Source organism: Suncus etruscus, chromosome 1 (assembly GCF_024139225.1).
Source record: "Suncus etruscus isolate mSunEtr1 chromosome 1, mSunEtr1.pri.cur, whole genome shotgun sequence".
Lineage (NCBI taxonomy): Eukaryota > Metazoa > Chordata > Mammalia > Eulipotyphla > Soricidae > Suncus > Suncus etruscus.
The window spans coordinates 85,836,666-85,861,662 of record NC_064848.1 but is presented as its reverse complement, the minus strand read 5'-3'; the positions used below and the strand labels follow the sequence as shown (position 1 = coordinate 85,861,662).

General features: G+C 40.7%; 2 protein-coding genes and 1 non-coding gene across 3 annotated transcripts in view; 2 read left to right on the top strand and 1 right to left on the bottom strand.

Annotated features, from left to right (window-relative positions):
* CDK6 (cyclin dependent kinase 6) overlaps positions 1–8,933 on the top strand; it is a 223,271-nt gene extending 214,338 nt beyond the window's left edge. The window contains exons 6-7 of the mRNA XM_049784870.1: positions 4,183–4,318; positions 8,289–8,933. Of these exons, the coding sequence (XP_049640827.1) occupies positions 4,183–4,318; positions 8,289–8,435 (283 nt within the window). The 3' untranslated portion in view covers positions 8,436–8,933. The remainder of the gene's footprint in view (positions 1–4,182; positions 4,319–8,288) is intronic.
* Positions 5,646–5,752, bottom strand: LOC126025078 (U6 spliceosomal RNA). The gene has a single exon (XR_007501129.1). It is a non-coding gene; the product is annotated as a U6 spliceosomal RNA (small nuclear RNA).
* A 13,682-nt stretch (positions 8,934–22,615) lies between the features above and the next one.
* FAM133B (family with sequence similarity 133 member B) overlaps positions 22,616–24,997 on the top strand; it is a 36,856-nt gene continuing 34,474 nt past the window's right edge. Inside the window, exon 1 of the mRNA XM_049784928.1 lies at positions 22,616–22,712. Within this exon, the coding sequence (XP_049640885.1) occupies positions 22,689–22,712 (24 nt within the window). The 5' untranslated portion in view covers positions 22,616–22,688. The remainder of the gene's footprint in view (positions 22,713–24,997) is intronic.

Genomic DNA, 24,997 nt, shown 5'->3' with positions numbered 1-24,997 from the left:
AACACTCACAGGTTTGGTTATCTGGAGCTTCCCAGGTCCTGGACAGCTGCTATCACATTGTCTTTACTGTTACTAACCACTTTGTCAGATAGGCAGGTACAGAATAAAACTCATGTTCCTCTCTGCTTCTGGAGCTCAAGTTTCTCCATCACTCAGTGGTAAACTCCCCCATCACATTGTCAATTTTTGTTTTGTTTTGTTTTTCAGGCCACACCCATTTGATGCTCAGGGGTTACTCCTGGCTAAGTGCTCAGAAATTGCCCCTGGCTTGGGGTACCATATGGGATGCTGGGGGATTGAACTGGGGTCCTTCCTTGGCTAGCACTTGCAAGGCAGACACCTTACCTCTAGCGCCACCTCGCTGGCCCCTGTCAAATATATTTTATGTGCACATCCTCTCGAATAGGGAACTCTAAAAGTCAGACATTCTAGTGGCCCTTCAATAAAAGGGAAATAAAAAAAAAAAAGAAAAAATAAATAAAAATAAATAAAAGGGAAATACTGCGATTGGAGTGATAGGACAGCGGTTAGGGCATTTGCCTTGCACACGGCTGAACTGGGCTCAGTCCCTGGCATCCCATGTAGTCCCTGAGCCCACCCTGAGTAATCCTTGAGCACTGCTGGGTTTGGCCCTCCCATAAAACAAAAACTAAACAATAAAAGGGAAAATAAAATATTATTTACAGAGACTTTCCTGCCAAGTCCTAAAGTCCTTACTCTACCTCATTTCCTACTGACTCTACCTTGGTATGGTTCTGTCAGCTTCCACCACTGCTGTACCCATGTTAATGTTGTTAGCACTCCTAAGTACATGAAGGCAGAGAGATAAGAATAGACAAAACATGTGATGAGCATGATTGACTTCCAAGGAAAAGCCAGTTCTACTAGGGGCAAAGAACTGTGATATTCTAGGTTCTCCTCAGAAAAGAAGTCATAAAAAGTAAAGTTCTATAGGGGTTTTTTGCCTTGAGATTTTTTATCTCTTGGTTTCTGTTGTGTCACTGAAATTGTGACATATTTCCTATAAATGCACTCAGCCCTTTGAGAAAAGGGACAATGCTGCACCCTAGTGTCACTTTGATAGTACTTGAAAATTTATTCCTGTCCCTGCCATTACTGCCATTTGTGGATTTTGTGACGTCAGTCTTTCCAAAACAAATGTCAGCCTTTAAGGCCTATATTCAGCTGTCCAAATACTGAAGTTTAATGCAAGCAGTTTTTATGGACATATCATAATTTCACAATACTCATAATTGAACCATAAAAGTACATACTAATTTTTTAAGGCAGATATTATTAACATATATTAGACTGAAATTTTTAAAGGCAAGTCAAACTTGCCTTTAAAGGAAATAAAGAAAAGGTTTCTATATCTAAAGATTGATACAGGATTTTTTGGGGAGGGAGAAGGATTTCTTATTTTGTTTTTTATTTGTTTTGTTTTGGAGTGTTTGTTTTCAGGCAATAACTGGGGTAACACAGGGGCTGATTCTATGTATAGTGATCACTTTCAGCAGTACTTGGGGGACCAAGTACTTCTGTATGCAGAGCTTGTGTGCAACCCCTTGAGCTTTCTCTGTGGCCCTAAAGCTGATACTTCTTTATTTGGGGAGGGGGGGTCACACCTGACAGTGCTCAGGGGTTACTCCTGGCTCTATGCTCAGAAATCACTCCTGGCAGGTTCAGGGGACCATATGGGATGCCGGGATTCGAACCACCGTCCTTCTGCATGCAAGGCAAATGCCTTACCTCCATGCTATCTCTCTAGCCCCGAGTTAATACTTCTTAAGGACAAGCACTTAGAAAATGAAATTAAGTACTTCTAACTTGTTTTAGAGCATTTGGGGAGTAGAATCATGAATAAAAGAAACCACATCTTGGATTTGGAATCAAGAGAACAGAATTTTACTCTGGGATCTGAGACTAAACTCACAAGTTATGTTACTGACAGCTTATTTCACTTTTAAAGTTCAATTTTTCTATCCATGTAATGGAAATAATAAAAAACTAGGGATATATCTCAGAGGTAGAATGCATGCTTCCCATGTATGAGGCCCTAGATTTAGTTCTGGCATTGATATAAAACAAATGATACATTAAAAATACTTATTAAAAAACTTAAAATACTTATTAAAAAACATATTAAATAAAGTGAAGTTAATGATGACTTGGCCTACATATATTAGGAAATTATTGAGGGAATCAAAATTAGAGAGAACTATTTTAATCTTTAAATTCCATATTAATACATGTACATTATATAAAATCATGTTCATATGTGAAATGATACACACGTTCATGTAAATACATAGACACTTGTACTTGAGGACTTTTGATAGTCAGCTGCTGTATTACAAGATTTAACACTCCCTTTCCCCCTCTCCCTTGCTCTCTATATGTATATTTGAATATGTACATTTAAGGATATATATTTAAAGCTGAAAATTTGGGGGGGTTGGGTCACATCTGGCAGCATTCAGGGGTTCCTAGCTCTGCCACAAACTCACTAATACTTTTGAAGAAGTTTAAATCACAGAATAGAATTCAAGCAGTTGATAGTTTTCATTGCAGTGATGCATTTTGGATTAATAGCATTATTTTTCTCTTAATATGAATAATGGGTATATTAATAATATTAATCTGTACTTTTAGGCTTTGTGTTATGAACTTTATATAAATCATCACTGTTTCTCATTACAGTCATACATTACTATTGCTGTGTTAAAGACACTGAGGCTCAGGGAAGTCATTTATTCTTTCTTACTCTTTAATAGCAAGTGTAGAGTTTGAATCCATGTGTACCTATTTTTAAAGCCACTTGTGCTCTTTAGGGGTAGCCTGATGAGTGTAATGCCAGGGTTTTCAGAGCTTCTGCTTCCAGCCCTTGGAGCAACCACCCTCAAGATGTGCCTTTGGGGATGTGTGTTTGGGCCATACCAACAGCACACAGGAGTTATTCCTGGCAAGCTCAGAGTATTAAAACCAGGTCAGTGTGCAAGGCAGATGTCCTACCCACTGTGCTATTACTCCTGCCCCCAAGCTGTTTTTTTATTATCACTGTACATTTATAATGCCAAAATGATTTTTAGGGAAAACATAAGTATATACTATTTTTATTTATTGTTTGGGCCAACAATATATATGAAGCAGTTATGTCATGGGATATAGAAATTAAAATATATGTTAAAATACTTAAATTCAGTTTATTTTATAAATATAGTATGAAAGGATGAAATTTAAAAGTCTGTTTGTGTGGGGCCAGTGAGGTGCCACTAGAAGTAAGGTGTCTGCCTTGCCTTGCAAGAGCTAGCCAAGGAAGGACCGCAATTCGATCCCTCGGCGTCCCATATGGTCCCCCCAAGCCAGGGCAATTTTTGAGCACTTAGCCAGGAGTAACCCCTGAGCATCAAATGGGTGTGGCCCCAAAAAAAACAATAAACAAAAGTCTGTTTGTGTAATACAGGACTAATAATCCTTTGAACCTACTTACTGTTTTCAAATTCTAATCAAGTCGTTGCTGTTAGCCAAATTTTTCCTTGACCAAAATGCAACCAAATTTCTGTATTAATAAACTTTCAAATTAGCATTGTAGAAGCATGTTAGTATGGAAGTGTTTGATCATAACAAAAAATCTTTAGGCCCAGGGCTGGAGAGAAAGCATGGGGGTGTTTGCCTTGCATGCAGAAGGATGGTGGTTCGAATCCCAGCATCCCATATGGTACCCCCAGTCTGCCAGGAGCAATTTCTGAGCATAGAGCCAGGCGTAACCCCTGAGCGCTGCCAGGTATGACCCAAAAACAAAAAAAAAAAATCTTTAGGCCCCAAATATTTTGGACCTAAAGAAAATCACATGCCCACATTAATCTCCTTTGAATATATATGTATCCATTTCTGGGACTATGCTAGAACTTTCTTAGTAATATTGTATTTACCATGTCTATGTTATCGCTTACATTTACTATCCACTGCCAGAGTTGTCTCTTATCTCTTCCCAGTGCTTATTGACCTGTGAAATTACCCTCTACCCCATGACCACTGAGAATTAAAAGTCCTGCTGATCACACAAGTGAGCAGTTCCTGGTGTCCTTTTTTCCTCCAGACCTTATGAGTGAACAAACCTTCCTCAAGAATTCAGTGGGAAACACATCCGCATAGCAGCTAATGCTTATGTTCCCTTTGCAGTGTGATCGGGCTCCCAGGAGAAGAAGACTGGCCTAGAGATGTTGCTCTTCCCAGACAGGCTTTTCATTCCAAATCCCCTCAACCAATTGAGAAGTTCGTAGCAGATATTGATGAACTAGGCAAAGACCTACTTCTGGTAAGTTCATGGACTATGAAGTGGGTTATTACTCTGTTGATGAAAGGATTGCCCTGTGGCTCGCTGCATCTGTGGCCCTCCAGCACTCAGGGCTTCACAGCTCTCATCTATCTATCCTGGTGGCTTCATTTTGGGATTCTCTTCAGTTACTTTAGAAAGAATCTAAGCCATACACTTTTTGTGTGTGTGTGTGTGTGGTTTTGGGTCACACCCGCCAGTGCTCAGGAGTTATTCCTGGCTCCAGGCTCAGAAATTGCTCCTAGCAGGCATGGGGGAACCATATGGGACACCGGGATTCGAACCGATGACCTCCTGCATGAAAGGCAAAACGCCTTACCTCCATGCTATCTCTCTGGCCCCAGCCATATACTTTTTTAAAAAATTTTAATTGAGGTGTGATCCTTTATTGATCCTTTATAATAGGATTTAAGTCATTGTTTAATCATTGTAGAACTGCCACCACCAATATACTTTTTTTGGTTTTGGAGCCACACTCGACAATGCTCAGAAATCACTCCTGACAGGCTCGGGATCATATGAATGCCAGGAATTGAACACAGGTCCATTCTGTGTCAGCTGCATGCAAGGCAAATGCCCTACCTACCTCTCTGCTATCTCTCTGGCCCCTACTCTTAATCTAATATGCTCATTTGAATTCAGCCTTAGAAAGGCTATTGATTTATCTAGACCAGAGGTTCTCAAACTGATTCCCCTACCCATTTTTTTTCAGGAAAAAAGTCATTCAGCATCCCCCTGGAAACCTGTTGTGTGTGTATGTGTGCGTGTTATTACAATAATGTCTTTATTTTTTTCTTAAATCCCATAGATGAGTGAGACTATTCTGTATCTACCTCTCTCCCTCTGACTTATTTCACTCAGCATAAGAGTTTCCATGTCTATGGGGCCAGAGCGGTGGTGCAGCAATAGGGTGTTTGCCTTGCATGCAGCTGACTTAGGACAGACCACGGTTCAATCCCCCACCATTCCATATGGTCCCCCCAAACTAGGAATGATTTCTGAGCGCAGAGCCAGGAGTAAACCCTGAGCGTCATCGGTTGTGGCCCAAACCCCTCCCCCAAAAAAGAGAGTTTCCATGTCCATCCACGTATAGGAAAATTTCATGACTTCATTTTTCCTGACGGCTGCATAGTATTCCATTGTGTATACGAACCACAATGAAACCCACTTTCTAAAAGTGACCGAGGGGGTGGGGGCTGGAGAGATGGAACAGTGGGTAAGGTGCTTGCCTGCATACAGCTGACCCATTTTAGTCCCCGGTATCCTATATGGTCCCCCATGCACCTCCAGGAGTACTTCTTTTTTTTTTTTTAATATGGAACACTTCACAAATTTGCGTGTCATCCTTGCACAGGGGCCATGCTAATCTTCTCTGTATCGTTCCAATTTTAGTATATGTGCTGCTGAAGTGAGCACAACCTCCAGGAGTAATTCTGAGGACAAAATCAGGAGTAACCTCTGAGCATTGATGAGTATGCCCCACCATAAAACAGTAAAAGTGATCTGAGACCAATAGCCCTGGGGAGCACTTTGAGAATCACTGATCTAAAAATGCATTTTTTTAGAAGTAAATACAGTAAATTCTCACTCAGTTTCTTGGAAAGATTGTTGGAAACTACAACTTTAAGCATAATAACATAGGTGAAACCAGTAACATAGGCTAATTGATAAAAATAGGCATATTTTTATATGGCATATTTCTTGTCACAAAACATCACCAGTTCTAAATAAAGACCCAAAACTTTTCTTTTATGAAGGAGTCATTTGTGTTCCTTTATTCATCCTCCACCTTTATTCCAATTCAGGTGAGTGCTAGTCTCAGCAGTTCAAGGCACGTAAGACAGGAGTCTAGCCCTGAGCAAAATGTGTTCCATGGCAAGATATGCTAATACACACACAACACACTCAGGGTGGCACAGTATAGAAATACCAGTTATGTAATACTCAAACCTCTGCAATGCAGGAGGAAACCAGAGTATCAGGAAAAAGCTCCTCAAGGATATGGGGAATGTGTGAATTCTATGTAAAGTTGCCCCAACTGGAAATCTTTTTTTTTTTCCTCATAAATGTTATGATGAAATGACATGATTCAAGAACCTTCTGCATTGTTTTCTTATTTACCATTTTTTTGGGGATACTTCTCCCACAGCTGTGCTTGGGCTGTGTGGTGATGGAGCCTCAGGGCCATTATATATACTCTTGTCCTTAGAGCTATCTCTTTGGCTCCTCCTTATTTTCATTTTGCTACTATAAACAACTAGTTCTTTTTTTTTTTTTTTTTTTTTTTTTCGGTTTTTGGGCCACACCCGGTGACGCTCAGGGGTTACTCCTGGCTATGCACTCAGAAGTTGCTCCTGGCTTCTTGGGGGACCATATGGGACACCGGGGGATCGAACTGCTGTCCGTCCAAGGCTAGCGCAGGCAAGGCAGGCACCTTACCTCTAGCGCCACCGCCCGGCCCCACAACTAGTTCTTATTAAAGTGCCTTTTCTTTTCTTTTCTTTTTTTTGGTTTTTGGTTTTTGGGTCACACCCAGCAGCGCTCAAGGGTTCCTCCTGGCTCTATGTTCAAAAATCGCTCCTGGCAGGCTCAGGGGACCATATGGGATGCCAGGATTCGAACCACCATCTTTCTGCATGCAAGACAAATGCCCTACCTTTATGCTATCTCTCCAGCCCCTAAAGTGCCTTTTTATTTTTTTAAGTGCCTTTTCTTAAATAGGCCTTATAGGCCTTTCTTTGTGAAAATATTTTGACAAAGAAACTATAGAACTATATTTCCTCTAACTACCAGTTTAGTAAGTACAGACTAGAATATACTGCACTTAAAATAAGGATTTCTTGGGGCCATAGAGCACAGTAGGTAGGGCATTTGCTTTGCATACGGTCAACCCAGTTTTCATCTCTAGCACCACAAGTGATCCCCAGAGCACTTCCAGAGGTGATTCCGAAGCACAGTCAGGACCATGCCCTGAATAGTGTGCCAAGTTTGAACCAAAACTATAATATTAAGAACTACTATGCTCAGTTTATCTTAAACTTATAATACATAGTATATTCCCTACTTGATGAACAAAGCAGTCAACAAAAAAATATGCTTATTGGGCTGCTATTGATACCTGGAATACAGTGAACAGTGAGTACATATTTTACCTATTTAATTAACAAGCTTTGATGCCTACCCAGGAAAATGCTTCTATAAGTGGAGTAACCAGTACTCTCATTCTGTCCTTATTTTCTTTTTTCTGGTTTATTTGGGGGGGGGACCACACCCAGTGATGCTCAGGGATTACTCCTGTCTAGGCGCTCAGAAATGGGGGACTAGAGGCTGGAGAGATAGCACAGTGGTAAGGCGTTTGCCTTAGACGAAGAAGGACGGTGGTTTGAATCCCAGCATCCATATGGTCCCCTGAGCTTGCCAGGAGCGATTTCTGAGCATAGAGCCAGAAGTAACCCCTGAGCACTGCCAGGTGTGACCCAAAACCCAAAAACAACAACAACAAAAAATACACAAACAACTAGAAATGGGGGACTATATGGGATGCCGGGGATCGAACCAGGTCCATCCTGGATCTGCTTCTGTAAGGCAAACGCCCTACCACTGTGCTGTCACTCCGGCCCCTCTGTCCTTGTTTTCTGTGTTCCAAATACAGGCACAATAGTTTAGGTTCTATCAGAAATGTTACACTTGGACTGTGTAAAAATGGACATTGGTTGGCAAGTTGGCAGAGCCACTAATTCTCCCAGTGAATGCTCTCATCCCATCTTCATCTCATGGCCATTCTCTGCTTTGTAGGGAAAAGTTCCCTCCATTGCCTGTATATTTATATCTCTTCTCCCTTGATTTGTTTTTGTTTATATTTTGGTGGTTTGGGTGGGGGGTCAGAGAATAGATCTATAACTGTATAAGAACCTTAAATAGTCATCATGTTTTATGTTTTTGTTTTCCACAGAAGTGCTTGACATTTAATCCAGCCAAAAGAATATCTGCCTATGGTGCCCTATCTCACCCATACTTCCATGACCTGGAGAGGTTCAAGGAAAACCTGGATTCCCATCTGCCACCCAGCCAGAACAACTCAGAGATGACTACAGCTTGAGAACCCAGTTGCTGTCTTGAGTTTATCATCCAGAAAACCTGTTGGTGGCTGATGGTTCACCCTGCGTAAGCCTTGCAGAGCTGTTGAGGATCACTGGCTGGAGACTCTCTAGCTGGTGTCTGCTGGATAGGCTCTGCTTCTCTAAGGAAACACCCTAGTTTACTGTATTGAAATCAATGCAAGAATGATTGCAGCTTTATGTTTATTCGTGTGTCTGTTTGTCTATCTGTTTCAAGAACCTGGAAAAATTCCAGAAGAAGAGAAGCTGCTGACAAATTGTGCTGCCATTTCATTTTTCTAACCTTGAATGCTGCCAGTGTGAAGTGAGCAATCCAGGCACAGATGAGTTATGATGTAATCTCTCTGCAGCTGCCAGAGCCTGATTTGGTACTTTTGGACTGAGTGTGTGTGCATTTGTGTCTTGCTCTCTTAAAGTGTGGCTTTCTGTAAACAACCAGAATAATTGACTCATAAAGATTCAAAGTGACTGATAAATAATAGGCATCTGTTGACTGAACGTGATACAACACAATGGGCTTTTCAAATTAGAAAGTTGAGCCTCTGTCCTCAATATTTCTTTTTTGGCCAAAAACAGTAAATTCACTAGATGAAGTTAAACATGCAACAAAAGGGGGAAAAAATGCTAGTATCCCTTAAAATTTTGGATTTGTTTATTTTTTGAAACACATTGTATTTACTCTTCACCCCCAAAAAGCTGATTTTTTTACTCATTGTTAAGTCAATTTTAACTCACTTTATTGTTCCTTTTGAAAAAAATACTCTATAAGCTTTTTATTACTTGTGTAGATTTAGGGAGTGCTCCTCGAAAAGATAAAATTGTAAAAAAAAAAAAAATAGAGAAAACTTTTATTTTCTTGTTTGAGATTTTTTCCTTTTTTATGTTTGTTGACTTTTTTGGTTTGCTTTTGTTTGATTTTAGGAATTTTCCAAAAACTGTTTGTGACTTTGGTTTGGAGAGTAGCTCTCTGAGTAGAGACAGGAATTCTATTTAAGTTTTCCCTATCCATTACACTGAACTTTTCTACCATGCACTGCTTTATTTGCAAAGTGTTCATCTTATCTATTTCCCCTGTGCCTCTAAAACATTGTCACCGCTACTTAACCAATAACATTGCTAAAGCTCTTTCCAGGCACTTTCTGCTCTCTTTCTTTCTTTCCTTCAGTGAACTTTTTATAAATACTTAGACAGAGATTATGGCTTCAGCCTCCAGTTCTGCATCTGAACAGGGTCCCATAATGTTCTCATTCTGATGTAGTCTTCCTTCTGGCATTCACTGTTGTTGCCTACACAATGGGTTGGAAGACTGGCTCTTCTATCACCAGCACATAAATTAAACTGTTACTATCTTACATGTAATAGGCAATATTGTCAGCCTAGTTAGCATCTAAGGGAATGTGTTTTTTTAAAAAAAAAAAATTATATATATATATATTCACTCTAAATAGTATCCTTTTTTTTTTTTTTTTTTTTTTTTTTTTTTGATCCCTCAGGCTGCACTTGTTTTTGGTGCCCACACTTGCTCTTTGTAGAGTTAGCGTGGCCTGCCTGAGCATTGTATACAGCTTTACTTTTCTTCTTGCCATTCTTTCTACAAAACATTATGTAATACATGCCATCTCTGCCTTGTACCTAATTAGTGCTTAGCTGTTAGTGCTCAGTTAGTTCTAGAAACAAAGGGACACAGATATTGTGTATCTTTATGGATATTTAGCCACCTTGGCTTTATGGCTAGTATTTTGAGTGCATGCAATTGTTAGACCACATTCAAAGAATGCATATTGCTTCACTACATAGAAAATATTCCAAATGCTGTTTCTATTTGTACTTTGCTAAGCCTTACTGAGTTTGCATTTAATATTTTATAGCACTATCAAGTTTCTCCTTGAAAACTTCTGGGGGGGGGGGGTCCTGAGAGATAGCATAGTGGTAGGGCATCTGCCTGTCTGCCCTACACGTGGCCAACCTGGGAGGGACCCAGTTTGATTCCCAGCATCCCATATGGCCCACCAGCCTGCCAGGGGCAATTTCTGAGTGCAGAGCTAGGAGTAACCCTAAGCACTGCTGGATGTGGCCCAAAAACAATCAAGTTTAAAAAAAAACTTCTTGGGCCATGGATATAGATATATGGCCATTTAATATAGATATTTAGCATCATTTTAATTCTGCAACTTAAAAAGGAATTAAATTTTCTAAAGCAAACTATGAATAAGAAGATGGGCCACAAGAATGTGTTAAACTTGCTTAATTGTGATACATTGATTTTGTTTTGGTTTGGGTTTTTTTGTTTGTTTTTTTGTTTTTGTTTTTGGGCCACACCCGGCGGTGCTCAGGGGTTACTCCTGGCTGTCTGCTCAGAAATAGCTCCTGGCCGGCACAGGGGACCATATGGGACACCGGGATTCGAACCAACCACCTTTGGTCCTGGTTCGGCTGCTTGCAAGGCAAATGCCGCTGTGCTATCTCTCCGGGCCCCATTATGTTTTGCCATTGTTGTTAATGCTTGAGATATAATGAATCCAGAGCTTTCAATGCAAGGTAGATTTTCAGCCTTCCCTGCAAACTCAAATTCTGTCTGTCTTTTCATGGGGTCAAAACACAAAGGTTTTTTTGCTAGGGTTTAGAAATTGAATTTTAAAACTTGCTGCTGCACTGAATCATTGTGAGATTTTTTTCAATTAGTTTACATAGTTGTTATGTTTGACTCTAACATGAGTTTGTGCTTTTGCAAAAAACATTTGTAAGTTCACTCAAGAAACATGCAGCTGTTTTAAAACTGGAATTTTTTTCATCTTTCTGGAAGATGAAATATTAGGAGGCTCAGCTTTCATTTCTAAACTATGCTTTTCTATTATTTCTCCAGAGTACTTTTGTAATGAAACTTAAAGCACAAACATGTAGGCATTAGAAATTTGGCAGATTATCTTCTGAGAGGCAGATTGAAAATGAGAGGGCATCTCAACCTTTCAGCACTTCCTGAAGAGTCTGTCTGTGCTCTGCTCTTCCATCTGTGTGTCTGTTGCTCTTGAGTGATTACCCTTTTATTTTATGTCATTTAACATCCTGGCCCCCCAATTTTAAAATCCAGATCCTCCACAGCACCCTTGCCTTTAAGGCACTTTGAAGCTTTTAGAAGAATGTGAACATACTGAATACAGCTATTCTTCTGTGACATATGGCCTCCAATATCTTTGCCAAATGCAAGGCAGTGGTTGGCTGAAAAGGTCAGACTGCCCCAGGGTTATAGTGAAGCAGCTTGTATGATGATGGACTTGAATCACATTTCAATTTCTTTAGAGGATCGGTGCAAGAATGTAGTGACAGTTTCTATATATTTCATACATAGTTCAGACATCCATGGGAACTGCTGTACAAGATAATCTGGTCCCCAGCCTACTTTTTAAAGGAGTAGAAGCCTGTTTTGGCATCATAAGCTATCATGTGGCAAAGGGTAATAATAACTTAACCTTTTAACCTTTAGAGCACAATTCCCAAGAGCTTATAGAACTCCAAGTGCTGGAGCCTCCCCCTTTGTCTCTCCTTTGAAATAAATGGGAACTAGAAAAGAACCTGTTTGGAAAGAAAGCTTAAGGCCCTTATAACCCCTGAACTCATGATTTTTCTCTCAGGAAACACAGGCTGTAAAGTACAGCATTTTCATTCCGCCTCCAGGTGACAAACTAAAAATAGTTCTAAATAGTCACTTAGAATGTATAGAATATGAACACTTAAGACAAGCATTGCTCTTTATTGAGAAACTTATAGACACCAAAACGTGGTGCTCCCCATCTTGGCACTTAATTAATACTGTGTATTTTGAACTTAAATTATGTATTTAAATTTAGTTTAAAAAAAACTATCTCTAGCTGTTTCTCAAAAATGGTGCTCATCAAGTCAATAATTGTAATTATCCATTATGAAAATTAAATCATGCAAGTATCCTAATATCATAAATGTTAAAATTCTCTCCAAAGAAGTGCTTCTTTTCTAAAGTGACAGCTTTACTCTTTACAATAAGCATAAATTTTCAAAATCGGGCTTTTGTTGCATAGTTGGGGTTAGGAAAGAATTAAAAGATTAGTAAGCCAAATTGTTTAGTTGTCTTAATACAAATCTACAGGATATTTAATTTGGAAAAATAATATTGAAATGTTATAAATTATGAGATATTAATAGAATTATTTTCTGTGTGACACATGAAAATGTCTATCTTATGAAAACAAAGGATATTTACATGATTTTTTATTCTCTGGATGTTTGTAAAGCAGTGGGAAGCAAGTAGAAGAAATTCTGGAAGAACACAAAAGTATTCAAAGAAAAGTAGTTTCAAAGATTTTTATGTACATGTATAGTTTGAAGAATGTAATTAATTAACAGGTAATTCAAAAGTAAGTCACCTGGCAAGTATGAATAGAATGCAGTCAAAAACCAATTTTAGAGGAAAGTGCTTTCAAACAGTTGCCCTTTCAAAGGTTGAACGGAAGGCCAAAGAGATAATATGGGCGTTAAGGCATTTACAACCAATTCCTGTTTGATCTCTGGCACTGACTGCATAGCCCCCTGAACCTGGCTAGGTTTGATCCCAGATCCCCATCCAAAGAAAAGAGCAAAGATTGAGCAGAACAAGCTGAATAATCTATATTCCATCCTTGTTCATGGGAAGAAACAGCCACATGAAACTAACAGTGTAAAGTCAAAGAATGTTCTTCACTAAGTAAAATTAATATTTTAATGTTCAAAGTGTGATAGGTTTCTCCTACCATGAGGACTTTTGAAATTATGTGACAGCCAAGCCATTTATAAGCTGCAGTCAGTGCCTATAGATCAATGTTTAAGAAAATTGTTTCACATATCCCTTCTCCACAATGGAAAAACTTATTGAGGCTACTAAAATAACCTGTCATGCAAAAAGTTTTCTGATCATTAGTAATAGAGTTTTACTTTAAAGCATCACAGAATAGCATTTTCATTCCTCATAGGTGAAATTTTCAACCCAGTTTTGTTACATACCTTTATTAAGCATTTTTAACTTGTACTTTTTCAGAGAATAAACCAAAAATGTTTATTTGAACTTTTTTTTTGGGGGGGGGCTCTGTTGTAACTAGCAGAAATGTAGAAAGAAAAAATTCCATTCTTTTTTCAATTAGCTGCTGGGTTTTGTTGTTGTTTTAATGCAGTTCAGACTTGCTTTCCAAAATGTTTTGTCTTAGCATTCACTGGAAATTAACATAGAAAAATGTATGGCTTGCCATTTACAGCAATTTGACGTTAATCTGGTAGGGAAAAGTGATTTTTTTTTTCTTAGTAGACACCTTTTAAAAATTTGGTCCTTGAACATGGAATTTCTTTTCTTGTACTAATATATTCCACTAGATGGCACTTTGGGGATGGAGAGAATCTAAGCAAAGTTAAAATGTTACTTCTGAAAATATGCTAACTTAATTCTTCTGCACCTAATTTACCCTTGCTTCACACTTGTTTTACAAGATGATTGAAAGTCTTCACTATAAGTATTGTGACTTAGATATTGTAGTTGGCACCTGCATTCTAAACAATCAGCAATAGTTGTTCTTAAAGGTGCATGAGACACTCATGTTGTTAAAGAAAATGAAAGAAAACCTATTCATTTATCAAGGATCTTTTATTTTAGGGGGAGGGTGTTGACCACACCCAGAAGTGCTTAGGAATTGATTACTCCTGGCTCTGTACTTAGAAATTATACCTGGCAGGCTCGGGAGAACATATGAGATGCCAGGATTAAACCCAGTCAGCTGCATGCAAGCTAAATGCCTTACCCATTGCACTATCGCTAAGGCCCAGGAGTATTTTTTTGAGAAACCAAATATTCTCTCTTTTCTAGGTGCAAAAATTATAAAGATGAGAAAACTTACTACCAGAAAGGTCTTCTCTCAAATGAGATTAGGATGTTTGTGAAAATCCATAAGGGTATGGAAATCAAACCAGAATGCTCGCATATTCCCTACTAATATTATCTTCAGACAATAATTATAGTTTTGATCTAAATCGAGACTTCTGATGATCAAAATTAGTAACATCAAAAATTAAGTATTCAAAACTACTTTTTCTAAAAACAGATACACTGAAACAGCACTAAAGTTCTCCAGAGAGCTTGTGATTCTTACATATGTATAATTTGTGTACATTTCCAACATGCCCTCATTTTCTAAAGAAAATTCTACCCACAATTATAATCACTTAGTTATTTCTACAAAGGTTATTCCTTTACTTTGAAGGGTTTGGGGCAACTTTACATACAGGTTTTAATTAGGAAATCCATCATCCACCACCACTGCTGTGGTTAATTTTAGAAGTTACCTTCCTCAATTGTACCACTGAAATGTAGGAGGAAGTAAACGAAAGTATTTTTCAGAGTTTCCTGGGCACAGCATAACAGAAGGTAGGTTGGTTGGGGGGGGAGGGGGTGTTGTTTTGTTTTTACCCTTCTGAGTGGTAGAAACTCCACCAGGCCTGTCCTGCAGTGCTGGCAGGCAAGGCTCCCTAACTCATACTGAATCAAAACACAGCACACCGTAGGGGCCTCCAAGGCTGGCTAAGAAATCCTGAACTTAAAAGCTCTCTGCATTAGCCACAGAATGGAAGGCTGAATTCAGTTTGGCCACTAGTGGGCCAGTCTGAACTTTTTGCCCCTGTTCCAATCTTAACTCCTGCCATCTGAAACCTTGGAGATGTGTCCCAACACCCTTAACAATAGAGTGACATGGGCCGGGTGACTAGCACCTGCCCTCCACTGGCCCATTAGTGCCCTAAAGGATGTACAGACTGGACAGGTTACTGCCCCCAGGATACTGTTTGTTCCATTTGCCTTGCTGCTGTTTCAGAGGGATCTGCTCTGCACTCTTAGGTAGAAAAATATCCCTACAAGCAGATGGATGCCTTCTGTGCATAAATAAGTACAACAGTTTTCCGAAAGTTCGGGTATAAAGAGATGCTGCTTACATGAAGCTATATACCAGGCATCTCGCAAGCTCTAAACTCAGCTTTTTTTTTTTTTTTTAAGAAAACGAGATGTATAATTACAGCAAAGATTTTTTTTATTTTTTTATTTTCTATCATTCTACAAAAGATATGCCTGGAAAGGTTTCATTTTGAAATTTTGTTTACTTTCTGCTTCATCCTCAGTTGGCAAAAGCTCCTAATTCTTTTCATTTCCTTCCCTCTTTTTCATCCTCAAGTAATTATAAATAGATTAGCAGATTATCCAATGTAGTAAAAAAAAAAAAGTTCTCTGTTTTAAAAAGGCACATAACTTCATATTCTACCAGGAACTAAAGTTACAGCACTACTCTGAAAATATAGAACTACCTATAGTTATTTCATTTTTAAATCTGATTTCTAGTTAGATTCCATAGTGTGCCTAGGTTCTAGTCCTGGGATGCCTTTTATATCCTTTCTTGAAGTTTGTGTTCTTCAGTTTTGTGAAATGCAAACATATGTTTGCTATCAATATTCTTCAATCACCAGCAACCTGAATTTGATGTTAAGTCACTGAAAAATAAAAATAGATTACAGCAGTATATTTTTTTAAGACCCCAACTCCACTATATAACTTGTCATTTTGGTCCATTTAACAGTAGTTCCTCATTGATTTTGTGCTCATTTATTTTCCTTTGACTAGCAATAAAAATATTAGTATTGGGAATAAAATCCCCTGGGATCAGCACTTAATAAGGGGGGATTTCAAGTTGTTCATACATTTGCATAAATTATTTCTATTATTATTCATGTATGTTATTTATTTCTGAATCCACTAGTTAGTTCTGTGAAAAACACCACATTCCAGACTTGCATTTTAACATTCATTATCATGGTGTTATTAAGAAAATAAGATTCAGACTAAGCCCCCAAATAAGCTGCATGCATTTTAACATAATTATCTAGTTACTCAGTAGATATAGACGTAGTGATTTTAAGTAAGGCATCTTATCAATATGTAAAGGAAAGCGGAGGACTTTGTGATTGTTCTTTTGTTAAATATGCAGATAGTATAGAGTGGGAAGATGTAGCAAGCAAAACTACAGATAGAAAAGCATCAAAGGCTGCCTTAAATTTAGGAGTTCTAACAGTCCCCAGGCAGTGACAGGTGCTGTACAGTGTCTCTGGCTTGAGAAGCATCCCTCAGGCACACTTGCATACTCTTAGATGCAGTGGTAGGAACAGATAGTACTATCAAAGTATGAGCGTTTTTTTTTATAGAAGCCAAACTGTTAGCTTGTGCCTTGAGGTTTCCAGAACATAGCAAATGGAGAAGACCCAAGTTTCTGTGCTTCAAGCTACTTGGTTTTGTACAGAAGCAGTCAGACTGGTAACAAAAACAAGAATTGCTTGTGTACCAGTCCACAGCAGGATTTTAACAACTGACAATCCCCAACATTGAAAAAGCTTGTGCATTTTAATTCATTAGGCTTTGAACTGAAGGTTAAGTGGCAAGTGTTTGGTGTAGAAGAGCAGTGTGTGTTTTAGAAAGTTACATGATCAGTTCCCATAGAGTGAATATTATAACTAGAGAGGATTTTATTGATATTTCTTTTCCTAGATGTGTAAAAGCATGTTTTCACTGTAAAGTGTGTTAGTATCCTATATCCTCATAGGGCTTAAAATAAAATCTTTTAGATTTTAGCAAGGCTGTGATATCTAGTAAGCTTATTTTTTTTTATTTTATAATTTTAGGGAAAAAATTAAGAGTAGAGAAGAAAACGTAATTTGGACAATTGACTGGTTGGTTTCTGTATTGGAATTCATAGTTGTAGATATTGTGCATGTCAGATACTAATCTAGACTGTGAGCCAGCCCAGGATCACCATTACTCCCCTTTTCCTCAATCCTTCCCTCCCACTGAAGTGCCCCCGTCCCTATCCTGACCTGACCATACTGTGCTCTCCATCCCCCTTGTTGCCTTTGGGTGTCAAGGATGTGATGAGAGAAGCATTAGGCACACCCTTAATTCCTTTAGCATAGCAACAGAAAATTCCTGGTGCTGGCCTCCAGGAGCACACTCAACACACCAGTCCCTAATGCCCACTAGCACCTTTGACACATCTGCATTTATAAATCAAGTACTTTTGCAGAGTTTTCGGTTTTGACTGAGACAAAATTGAAAACTTAAGATAAACCCATATTCCAGGCTGCTGTTTTCCCACCATCTAAATACAGTCTTATGTTTTTATCATATTTCTTCATACTTGAAATTTACTCTGATTTTTTTTAATATCAGAGTACAGGCTTATCAAGGGTGTGTGTTCCTTAAAGGTTTAAAATTACTCATTCCGTTTGCTTTTTGGGTAAAGAATGATGTATTTTTGGTGCTTTAGGTTCCATGAGTAACGGAAGCAGTGTGCAATTCATTACCTGGAACACAGTCTTTAAAAGATTCTTTGCTATTGTCTTGGTGTTAGGGACAGCTTCTGCTCTTTGCTCAGTACGCAGGATGAAGAGTGACCACACTGGCCTGTTAGGCTCACTTGAATATTCATCCTCCAAGGATCCTGTCTCCTAATTGTGGGCAAAGTGCATTTGCCTGGAAATAAGGATCTCCCTTACATACTGGAGTTTTTAACCCTCATAGAAAAATGATCTCGGAGGGAGGAGTCAAATGAGAAGGATCTCTTCATCCTAGCAAACTATGATCCATTAGGTACAGAAAGCTCTCCTGATGCTAAAAGGAATAAAAAGCCTAAAGGGAAAAAGAACACTTACCTTAAAAGTTTCTACTCCATTCATAGCACCCTGAGTTGAAAGATCTTGCTTCTTTCCCTTTAGAAGAAGGGATGAAAATCCAGGAAAGGGTTTCTAGATTCTTTTCACCTAAAAAAAATGAAAGAAAAAAAACCCCAAAAACCCAGGCCATTCGTGTCAGGTCAAAGACATAATGCAAGGACCACCAAGTCTTTACATTACATTCGCCATCACTGGAAACTTAAAAGTGAACCTCACTAGATTCTAGTTCAAGTGAGGGCTGCTTTCTGCTGCTGCCTCTCAACACAGGCCAGCTGATGGGAGAGACAGGATTGCCAGTGTGGACTTTGTTTCAATGGCAAAGGCAACATCAGAAAATTCAGAGGGTTACAGGTCAGTTATCTTTTGGAAACTGGATGTCTTTCTGGGTGCTAGAAAGAAAATTTAGGTTTTAATTGCCAGATCATGAAGTTGTTTTTTAAGAATTGGTGTTGAAATATCACTGTCCAGTTCATTGTTTTCATTTATGCACAAACGAAATGGAAGTTAAAAAGAGAAAATTGTATATTTGTCATACGTTTTGTATTTCTTACAATAAAATTATTGGTAGCAAATAAAATAATTAAAATGGCCTTTTTCTTGAAGCTGAATTACTATCCTAGATCATTATCTTCTTTATTGTAAAATGAATAATGCATAATCAAATAGCAAGTTTTAGCAAAGTGTGTTTCAAACTTTCACTTTAAAACTTTGTTTTCTGGGCCTGGAGAGATAGCACAGCGGCATTTGCCTTGCAAGCAGCCGATCCAGGACCAAAGGTAGTTGGTTCAAATCCCGGTGTCCTATATGGTCCCCCGTGCCTGCCAGGAGCTATTTCTGAGCAGACAGCCAGGAGTAACCCCTGAGCATCACCGGGTGTGGCCCAAAAACCAGAAAAAAAAAACTCTGTTTTCTGGGTCTGGGTACAGCAGGTAAGGTATATTGCACCTAAGTTCAATCCCCAGCACTACATACAGTCTCCAAGCCCTGCGAGTAATTTCTTAGTCCAGAGCCACCTTGAGCACTGCTAGATGTGTCACAAAAAAAAAAAAAATGGGAGGGGGTGTAATTTATTAAGGAATATGTCAGCTATACATAAAGCGCGAGTATCTACAACCAGGTCTATGTTTGAGTACTTTTTCTTTAAAATGTTACATAAAATATCTGCTATACTCACATAAAGCCAAATTCAAAATATGGAATCTCATAGTTATGCAAGTATGGAATCTCATACTTCTGAAAGTGCTGCAGTGACTATCATTCTCATGTTTCTGAAAGTACAGCACAGAAATTCAGAAGAACGGGAAATGTATGTCTTGCACATGGCTGTCCCAGGTTCAATCCCCAGCATCCCATATTGTTCTCCAGCCACTTGCGCCACTGCTCCGGCCCCATAAACTTCCATATTCTTTTTTGTTTTGTTTTTTGTTTTTGGGTCAAACCCAGCAGCGCTCGGGTTACTCCTGGCTCTATGCTCAGAAATCACCCCCAGCAGGCTCGGGACCATGTGGGATGCTGGGATTCGAACCACCGTACTTCTGCATGCAAGGCAAACACCTTACCGCTGTGCTATCTCTCTGGCCCCAGAAAACTTCCATATTCTTATAATGAAGTTCACTTCCAGCTTTTTTGATGTTCTTAAGATCATATCTTAAGTGTCTATGAATTTCAACATATATTCTCATCCTTTCATCCTATCAACACTGCAGCATAGGGCCTTTAGTTTGTTATAATTTTGAGCTACTGAAAAGCTAAACGAAATGGTGTCCTGATTTGTGTGGCTAAGAAAAAAAATAGTAGTGTCTATCCCAGTCAATTTGGGGTCCCATAAACCCAGGAAATGTGAAGCGTAAATTTAAAGCTACATAAAGTAGATCTTCCCTGAGCATCAATTTTGTTTAAGAGAGGGGGAAAAAGCTTTTCACTGAGAATATATTTTGGAAAGATAGATCAGGGATCCATACCTGGCATGCACAAGGGCTTAAGTGCAACAATCCTCAGTACTGGATGCACCTACCCCCAGTCTGATCACAGTATTGCTCTGAAGGCCCCCTGAACACTACATGATATGAATAATGCCTGTTGGGGGAGTGTCACTGGGAATGGTCCCTGAGTCCCCTGAGCATGTCTTTTCCCCAAAGTAAGAGGGCTAGGGACATAGCTCAAAAGAATAGGCTTTACACACAGCCACCCCTTGTTTGATTCCCAGCATCTCATATGGTCCCCCTAGCCTGCCAGGAATAACTTCTGAGCAGAGCCAGATGTAACCCCTGCGCGCCGCTTGGTATGGCCCAAAAAACAGAAGGAAAATAAGGTTCTACAAGAGCAAGCCCCAGCCCCTTGTTTGTTCCCCAGCACTGTCTTTCTCTGAGAACTACATGGAGTGCCCCCTGAGCACTGTTGACCAGTGGGATGTGGCTCCCTTAAAAGGATAGAAGGAAGGAAGATGTTATTTTTTAAAAAATGCATAAAGAGATAGGGTAGGTTGGTGCAATACTACAGTGAGTAAGGCATTATCCTTGCATGTGGTCAACACAGGATCAGTCCTTGGTATGGTCCCTGAGCACCACCAGGAGTGATCTCTGGGCCCAAATTCAAGATTAAGCCCTGAGCACCGCCCAAAAACACCACCTTAAATCTTGTAAATTTTATTATTTCCCAAAGGTACATTCCCAGGGTCCCCTTACCTAGCTGCCTGCAACAGAATGGACCCAAAGTTCTAAGTGCTATCCCTCCTAATGAACACCAGGATTCCTCAAAGGAAAAAATAACTGCTCTTCTGACAGCCTTTTAGAAGCTGATAAGGAAAACCACATTGGCTCATTTATTTATTGAGGATCATTAATTGAGCATGATTGAAACTTTCATTCTTGTTTTGGCACTTTAGACCATAAGGTATACTAAAGTGACCATGATCGATCATACACTTTACAATTTAACTTCATGGGATACCAACAGTAAACAAACTTGGAAGTATAATTATTTCATGATAAATGCTATAAAGGAAAAAAACAAGATGAAAAAAAAATTGCATAGAACCTGGCCGAGTTAGAAAGACCTAGTCCAAAGCTTTTAAATCGTGATGTGTTTTTCCATTTGCAAGAAGGGCAAATGGAAGGAAGAGGAAAAGGGCCTAAGTGCCTAGCATCTTACAAATAGGATAAAGTGAGGATTAGTACTTATAGGGTCCTGGGAAGGATCGCCCTGGCTGCTGAGGGGCGGGAGGCGGTACCCACTGGGCGCAGCCACAGACTTTATGGCATGAGGCCACGAAGTCACTTTCTTGTTTTGTTTATGGGAAAATAACAGGCGGCACCGCCCGGATCACCAGGAGCCTGTGGGCGGCGCCTGTTAAGAAACCAGTGGCCTCGCCCTGGAAAAGGCAAGAATTCTACTGCGGAGCCGCGCACCCGGGTTCCCTAGAATGAATGTTTCAGAGCATCAGTGTCGGGAAGCAGAACTCTTCTAGGAACAAAGCGAGCCTCTGGGGTTGCGGCGGTAATAGTAAAACGGGTAGGGTACAGTTGGTCGTACCAAAGTTCGAACCACTGCGTCCCAAATGGACTCCTGACAACTGCCAGGAGTAATTCCTGAGTGTAGTCGGGACTAACCGCTGAGCAATCACCGGGTGTGGCCCTGGAACAAAAAATATGTAAATAAATAAATAAATAAATAAATAAATAAATAAATAAATAAATAAAATGAAAAGAGAGTCAGGTCAAGGATTTTTTCCCCCATTTTCTCCATTTTTCTGGACCTATGCAAACATTGGCGATTGCCACTATCACACCTTTACTATATTTTTTTACTGTAAGGAAAATCATACAACTTACTGAACTTAAAAACAAATTACTGTAGTAGAATGCCTGTCTCGAAAACAGGCAGGGGATGGGAAGGGGGGAGGGAGTCATGTTGCACTGGTGAAGGGGGGTGTTCTGGTTATGACTGTAACCCAAATATGATCATGTTACTTAAATAAAATATATATTTAATTTAAAAAATGAAAAGAGAGGAAAGAAGGAAAAAGAAAAGAAAAATACTGGGCTGGAGAGACAGCAAAGCAGTAGAGCGTTTGCTTTGCATGCAGAAGGACGGTGGTTCGAATCCCGGCATCGCATATGGTCCCCCGAGCCTGCCAGGAGCAATTTGTGAGCGCAGTAACCCTGAGCGCCGCCGGGTGTGACCAAAACAAACAAACAAAAAGAAACAAACAAACAAAAAAAAGTGATCATCGTGGAGACTGCTGCCTGGTCCGCTGCGGATGGGACCAGGAAGGACCAAGGAGCGCAGACGCCGCCGTGCCGCGTGTTTCCTCCCAGGCGGCAGGTGGCGCTGTCGGCAAACGTGGCCGTCGGAGGCGCGCGGCGCCGCTCTTGCGGCGGGGCGGGGCGTTGTCCGCAAAGGCTCCGCGGCGGGCCCGCTCCGGCCGCTCGTCCGGCCTCTTCTCCGTCCGCCTGCGAACGTGGTCTCCGTCCAGCAGCATGGGGAAGCGGGACAACCGGGTGGTGAGTCTTCGGCGGGGAGAACCGCGGGGTTGGGCGATGGGGGACGCGGTCGCGGGGCTCCTCCGGGCGTGTCGGAGCTGGAGCGGCTCTTCAGCGGCGGCGGGTCGGAGGGTCTCAGCCCCCCACCCCTCTCCCTGCCGCGCATGCGCGAGCGCCCCGACGCCGGGTGGCTTTCGGCCGCCCCCTCCCCTCGCCGACCTCCGCTGTCAGCGCGCAGCCCGGGTGGAGGCGGGAAGCGGGACCTCGGCCCTGCGCTCTTTCCAGGCCAGGGCCTGAGATGTCGGGAGAAGCAGCGGGGACTCGATCCCCCTGCTCGGACCTTCCAGCCCTGCTCCCCCAGAGGCCTCTGCACCCCGGCTTGCCTCCCCCGCCCCCCTCCCCACCTCTCTGGGCACAGACCGAGCAGACCTGGTGCAGGAAGGAATGCACAGCCCGGAGGGAGTTGGTTCAGGAGTGCACAGGCTGGGAGGTGTCCCTGACCCGTCAGAGTTGAGCGAACCCCGGAATAAGTTGCTTTTTTTTTTTCACCTCTGCTGCTCAAGGATTCCCCCCCCCCCCCATAGGGTCTATCAGAGTTGGGCTGAGTAGAACCGAGATCTCCACCCCCTAAGAGGCAGCCTCAGGCAGCGGGTATCCGTGAAAGTTGCTATTACTCTCAGTGAATGACTTTTTTTTTTTCTTTTGGTGTTGGGGCCACACCCGGAGGTGCTCAGGGGTTACTCCTGGCTCTCTGCTTAGAAATCGCTCCTGGCCGGCATCAGGGACCATATGGGACTCCGGGATTCGAACCACTGTTGGTCCTGGGTCGGCCGCTTGCAAGGCAAACGCCCTACCGCTGCGCAGTCTCTCCGGCCCATAAGTAATAAGATTCGGTCGCAGTCATCCAGTAAATTGGGCTTGTTTGTGAAATTTTATTTTAATCAGAAATGCTGGGACTTCTTTTTAAATGAATTTTTAAGTGTTCTTGGGTTTTATGGGCTCAACCTTCCAACACAAATGCCCACTTGCATCTTCCACCAAGACCAGTTCCCTCTTTCCTCTTCCCTGTCTTCCCTTAGTAAGCTCGGTGCTTTATGCCACTTCTCAGGTTCTTTCTGTTGGCTTAACAGCAGTTTCCTTACTGTGTTTCTGTCCCACACCTGAGAATGATCATTCTCTATCTGACACCTCTCCTGGTTAACTTCACTAGGTGATAGTCTCCAGTTCCATCAGCAATTTGTATTATTCGGTGTTATTGCTAGAAGTAGTCCGTTGTGTCTGTATACTGTAGGGTTTGCTTTGGGTGCAGGACAACTCCCCACAGGTGCTTAGGGATTACTCCTGACTGCTGGCTACACTAAGGGAAGAACCTGGTGGGACATTGGAAACCATCTGGGGTGCTGGTTGGCTGTGTGCAAGCAGATGCACTAATCATTTTTTGTTTGCTTGCTTTTCATTAAATCCTGTATGTTTGTAACCACTGAGCAGCAAAATAGGAGGGTAGAAAATGTAAATCATGTGTTAAACTTATTGAGCCAGATACGTTGTTGTTTGGTTTGTGCCAAACCTGGTGGTGATCAAGGTTTACTTCTGGCTTTGCACTCAGGAATTAACTCCAGGGGTTTCTCAGGGCTATCTGAGCTGCCAAGAATCGAACCCGGATTGGTTTTGTGCAAGGCAAAAAACACCCTATCTGCAGTACTACCCACTCCAATACCAGAACTGGATTCTTAATTTGGAAATTAATGCCCTTGTATTTTTAAGGGGGTTTCCCCAAAAAGCTTTTTTTTAATTAAATATAATTTTTCATCACAAGAATATCTGTTTCATTTGATAAGGGTTCAGCCTCAGAAACATAATGGTGAGCCTTACTTACAAGATTGAGAAATGTTTTTGTGATATCTCGCGTCTCAAGATTTAGTTGAATGGGGTTCTGTTGGGCATCTTTCAGTTTCAGAGATGGAATGTTTTGACACTTACTGCTCTGTCTTAAATTTTAATAAATCAAACCTTCAGCACATTTTTCTAGGAAAATTTGAGGTGCTTTGTTTTACTGAGAAACAGTTGCAATATATTTTTTCAAAGTAGCTTCATTTATCAGGACATTTTATAACTAAGTCTGCTTGTTGGTATGCTGTCTTGGAACATATTGTTCCAGAATGGTAACATTTCTGCAGTTCAGCAAACTGGGAATGAGAATTGGCAATTAAGAGGTAAAAGATACAACCTAATTCAGTCATTTCATTGTCGCTTGAAAGCACCCTGCCCACTGTACCATGTCTTCACCGTGTCCTTGCTTATATTTC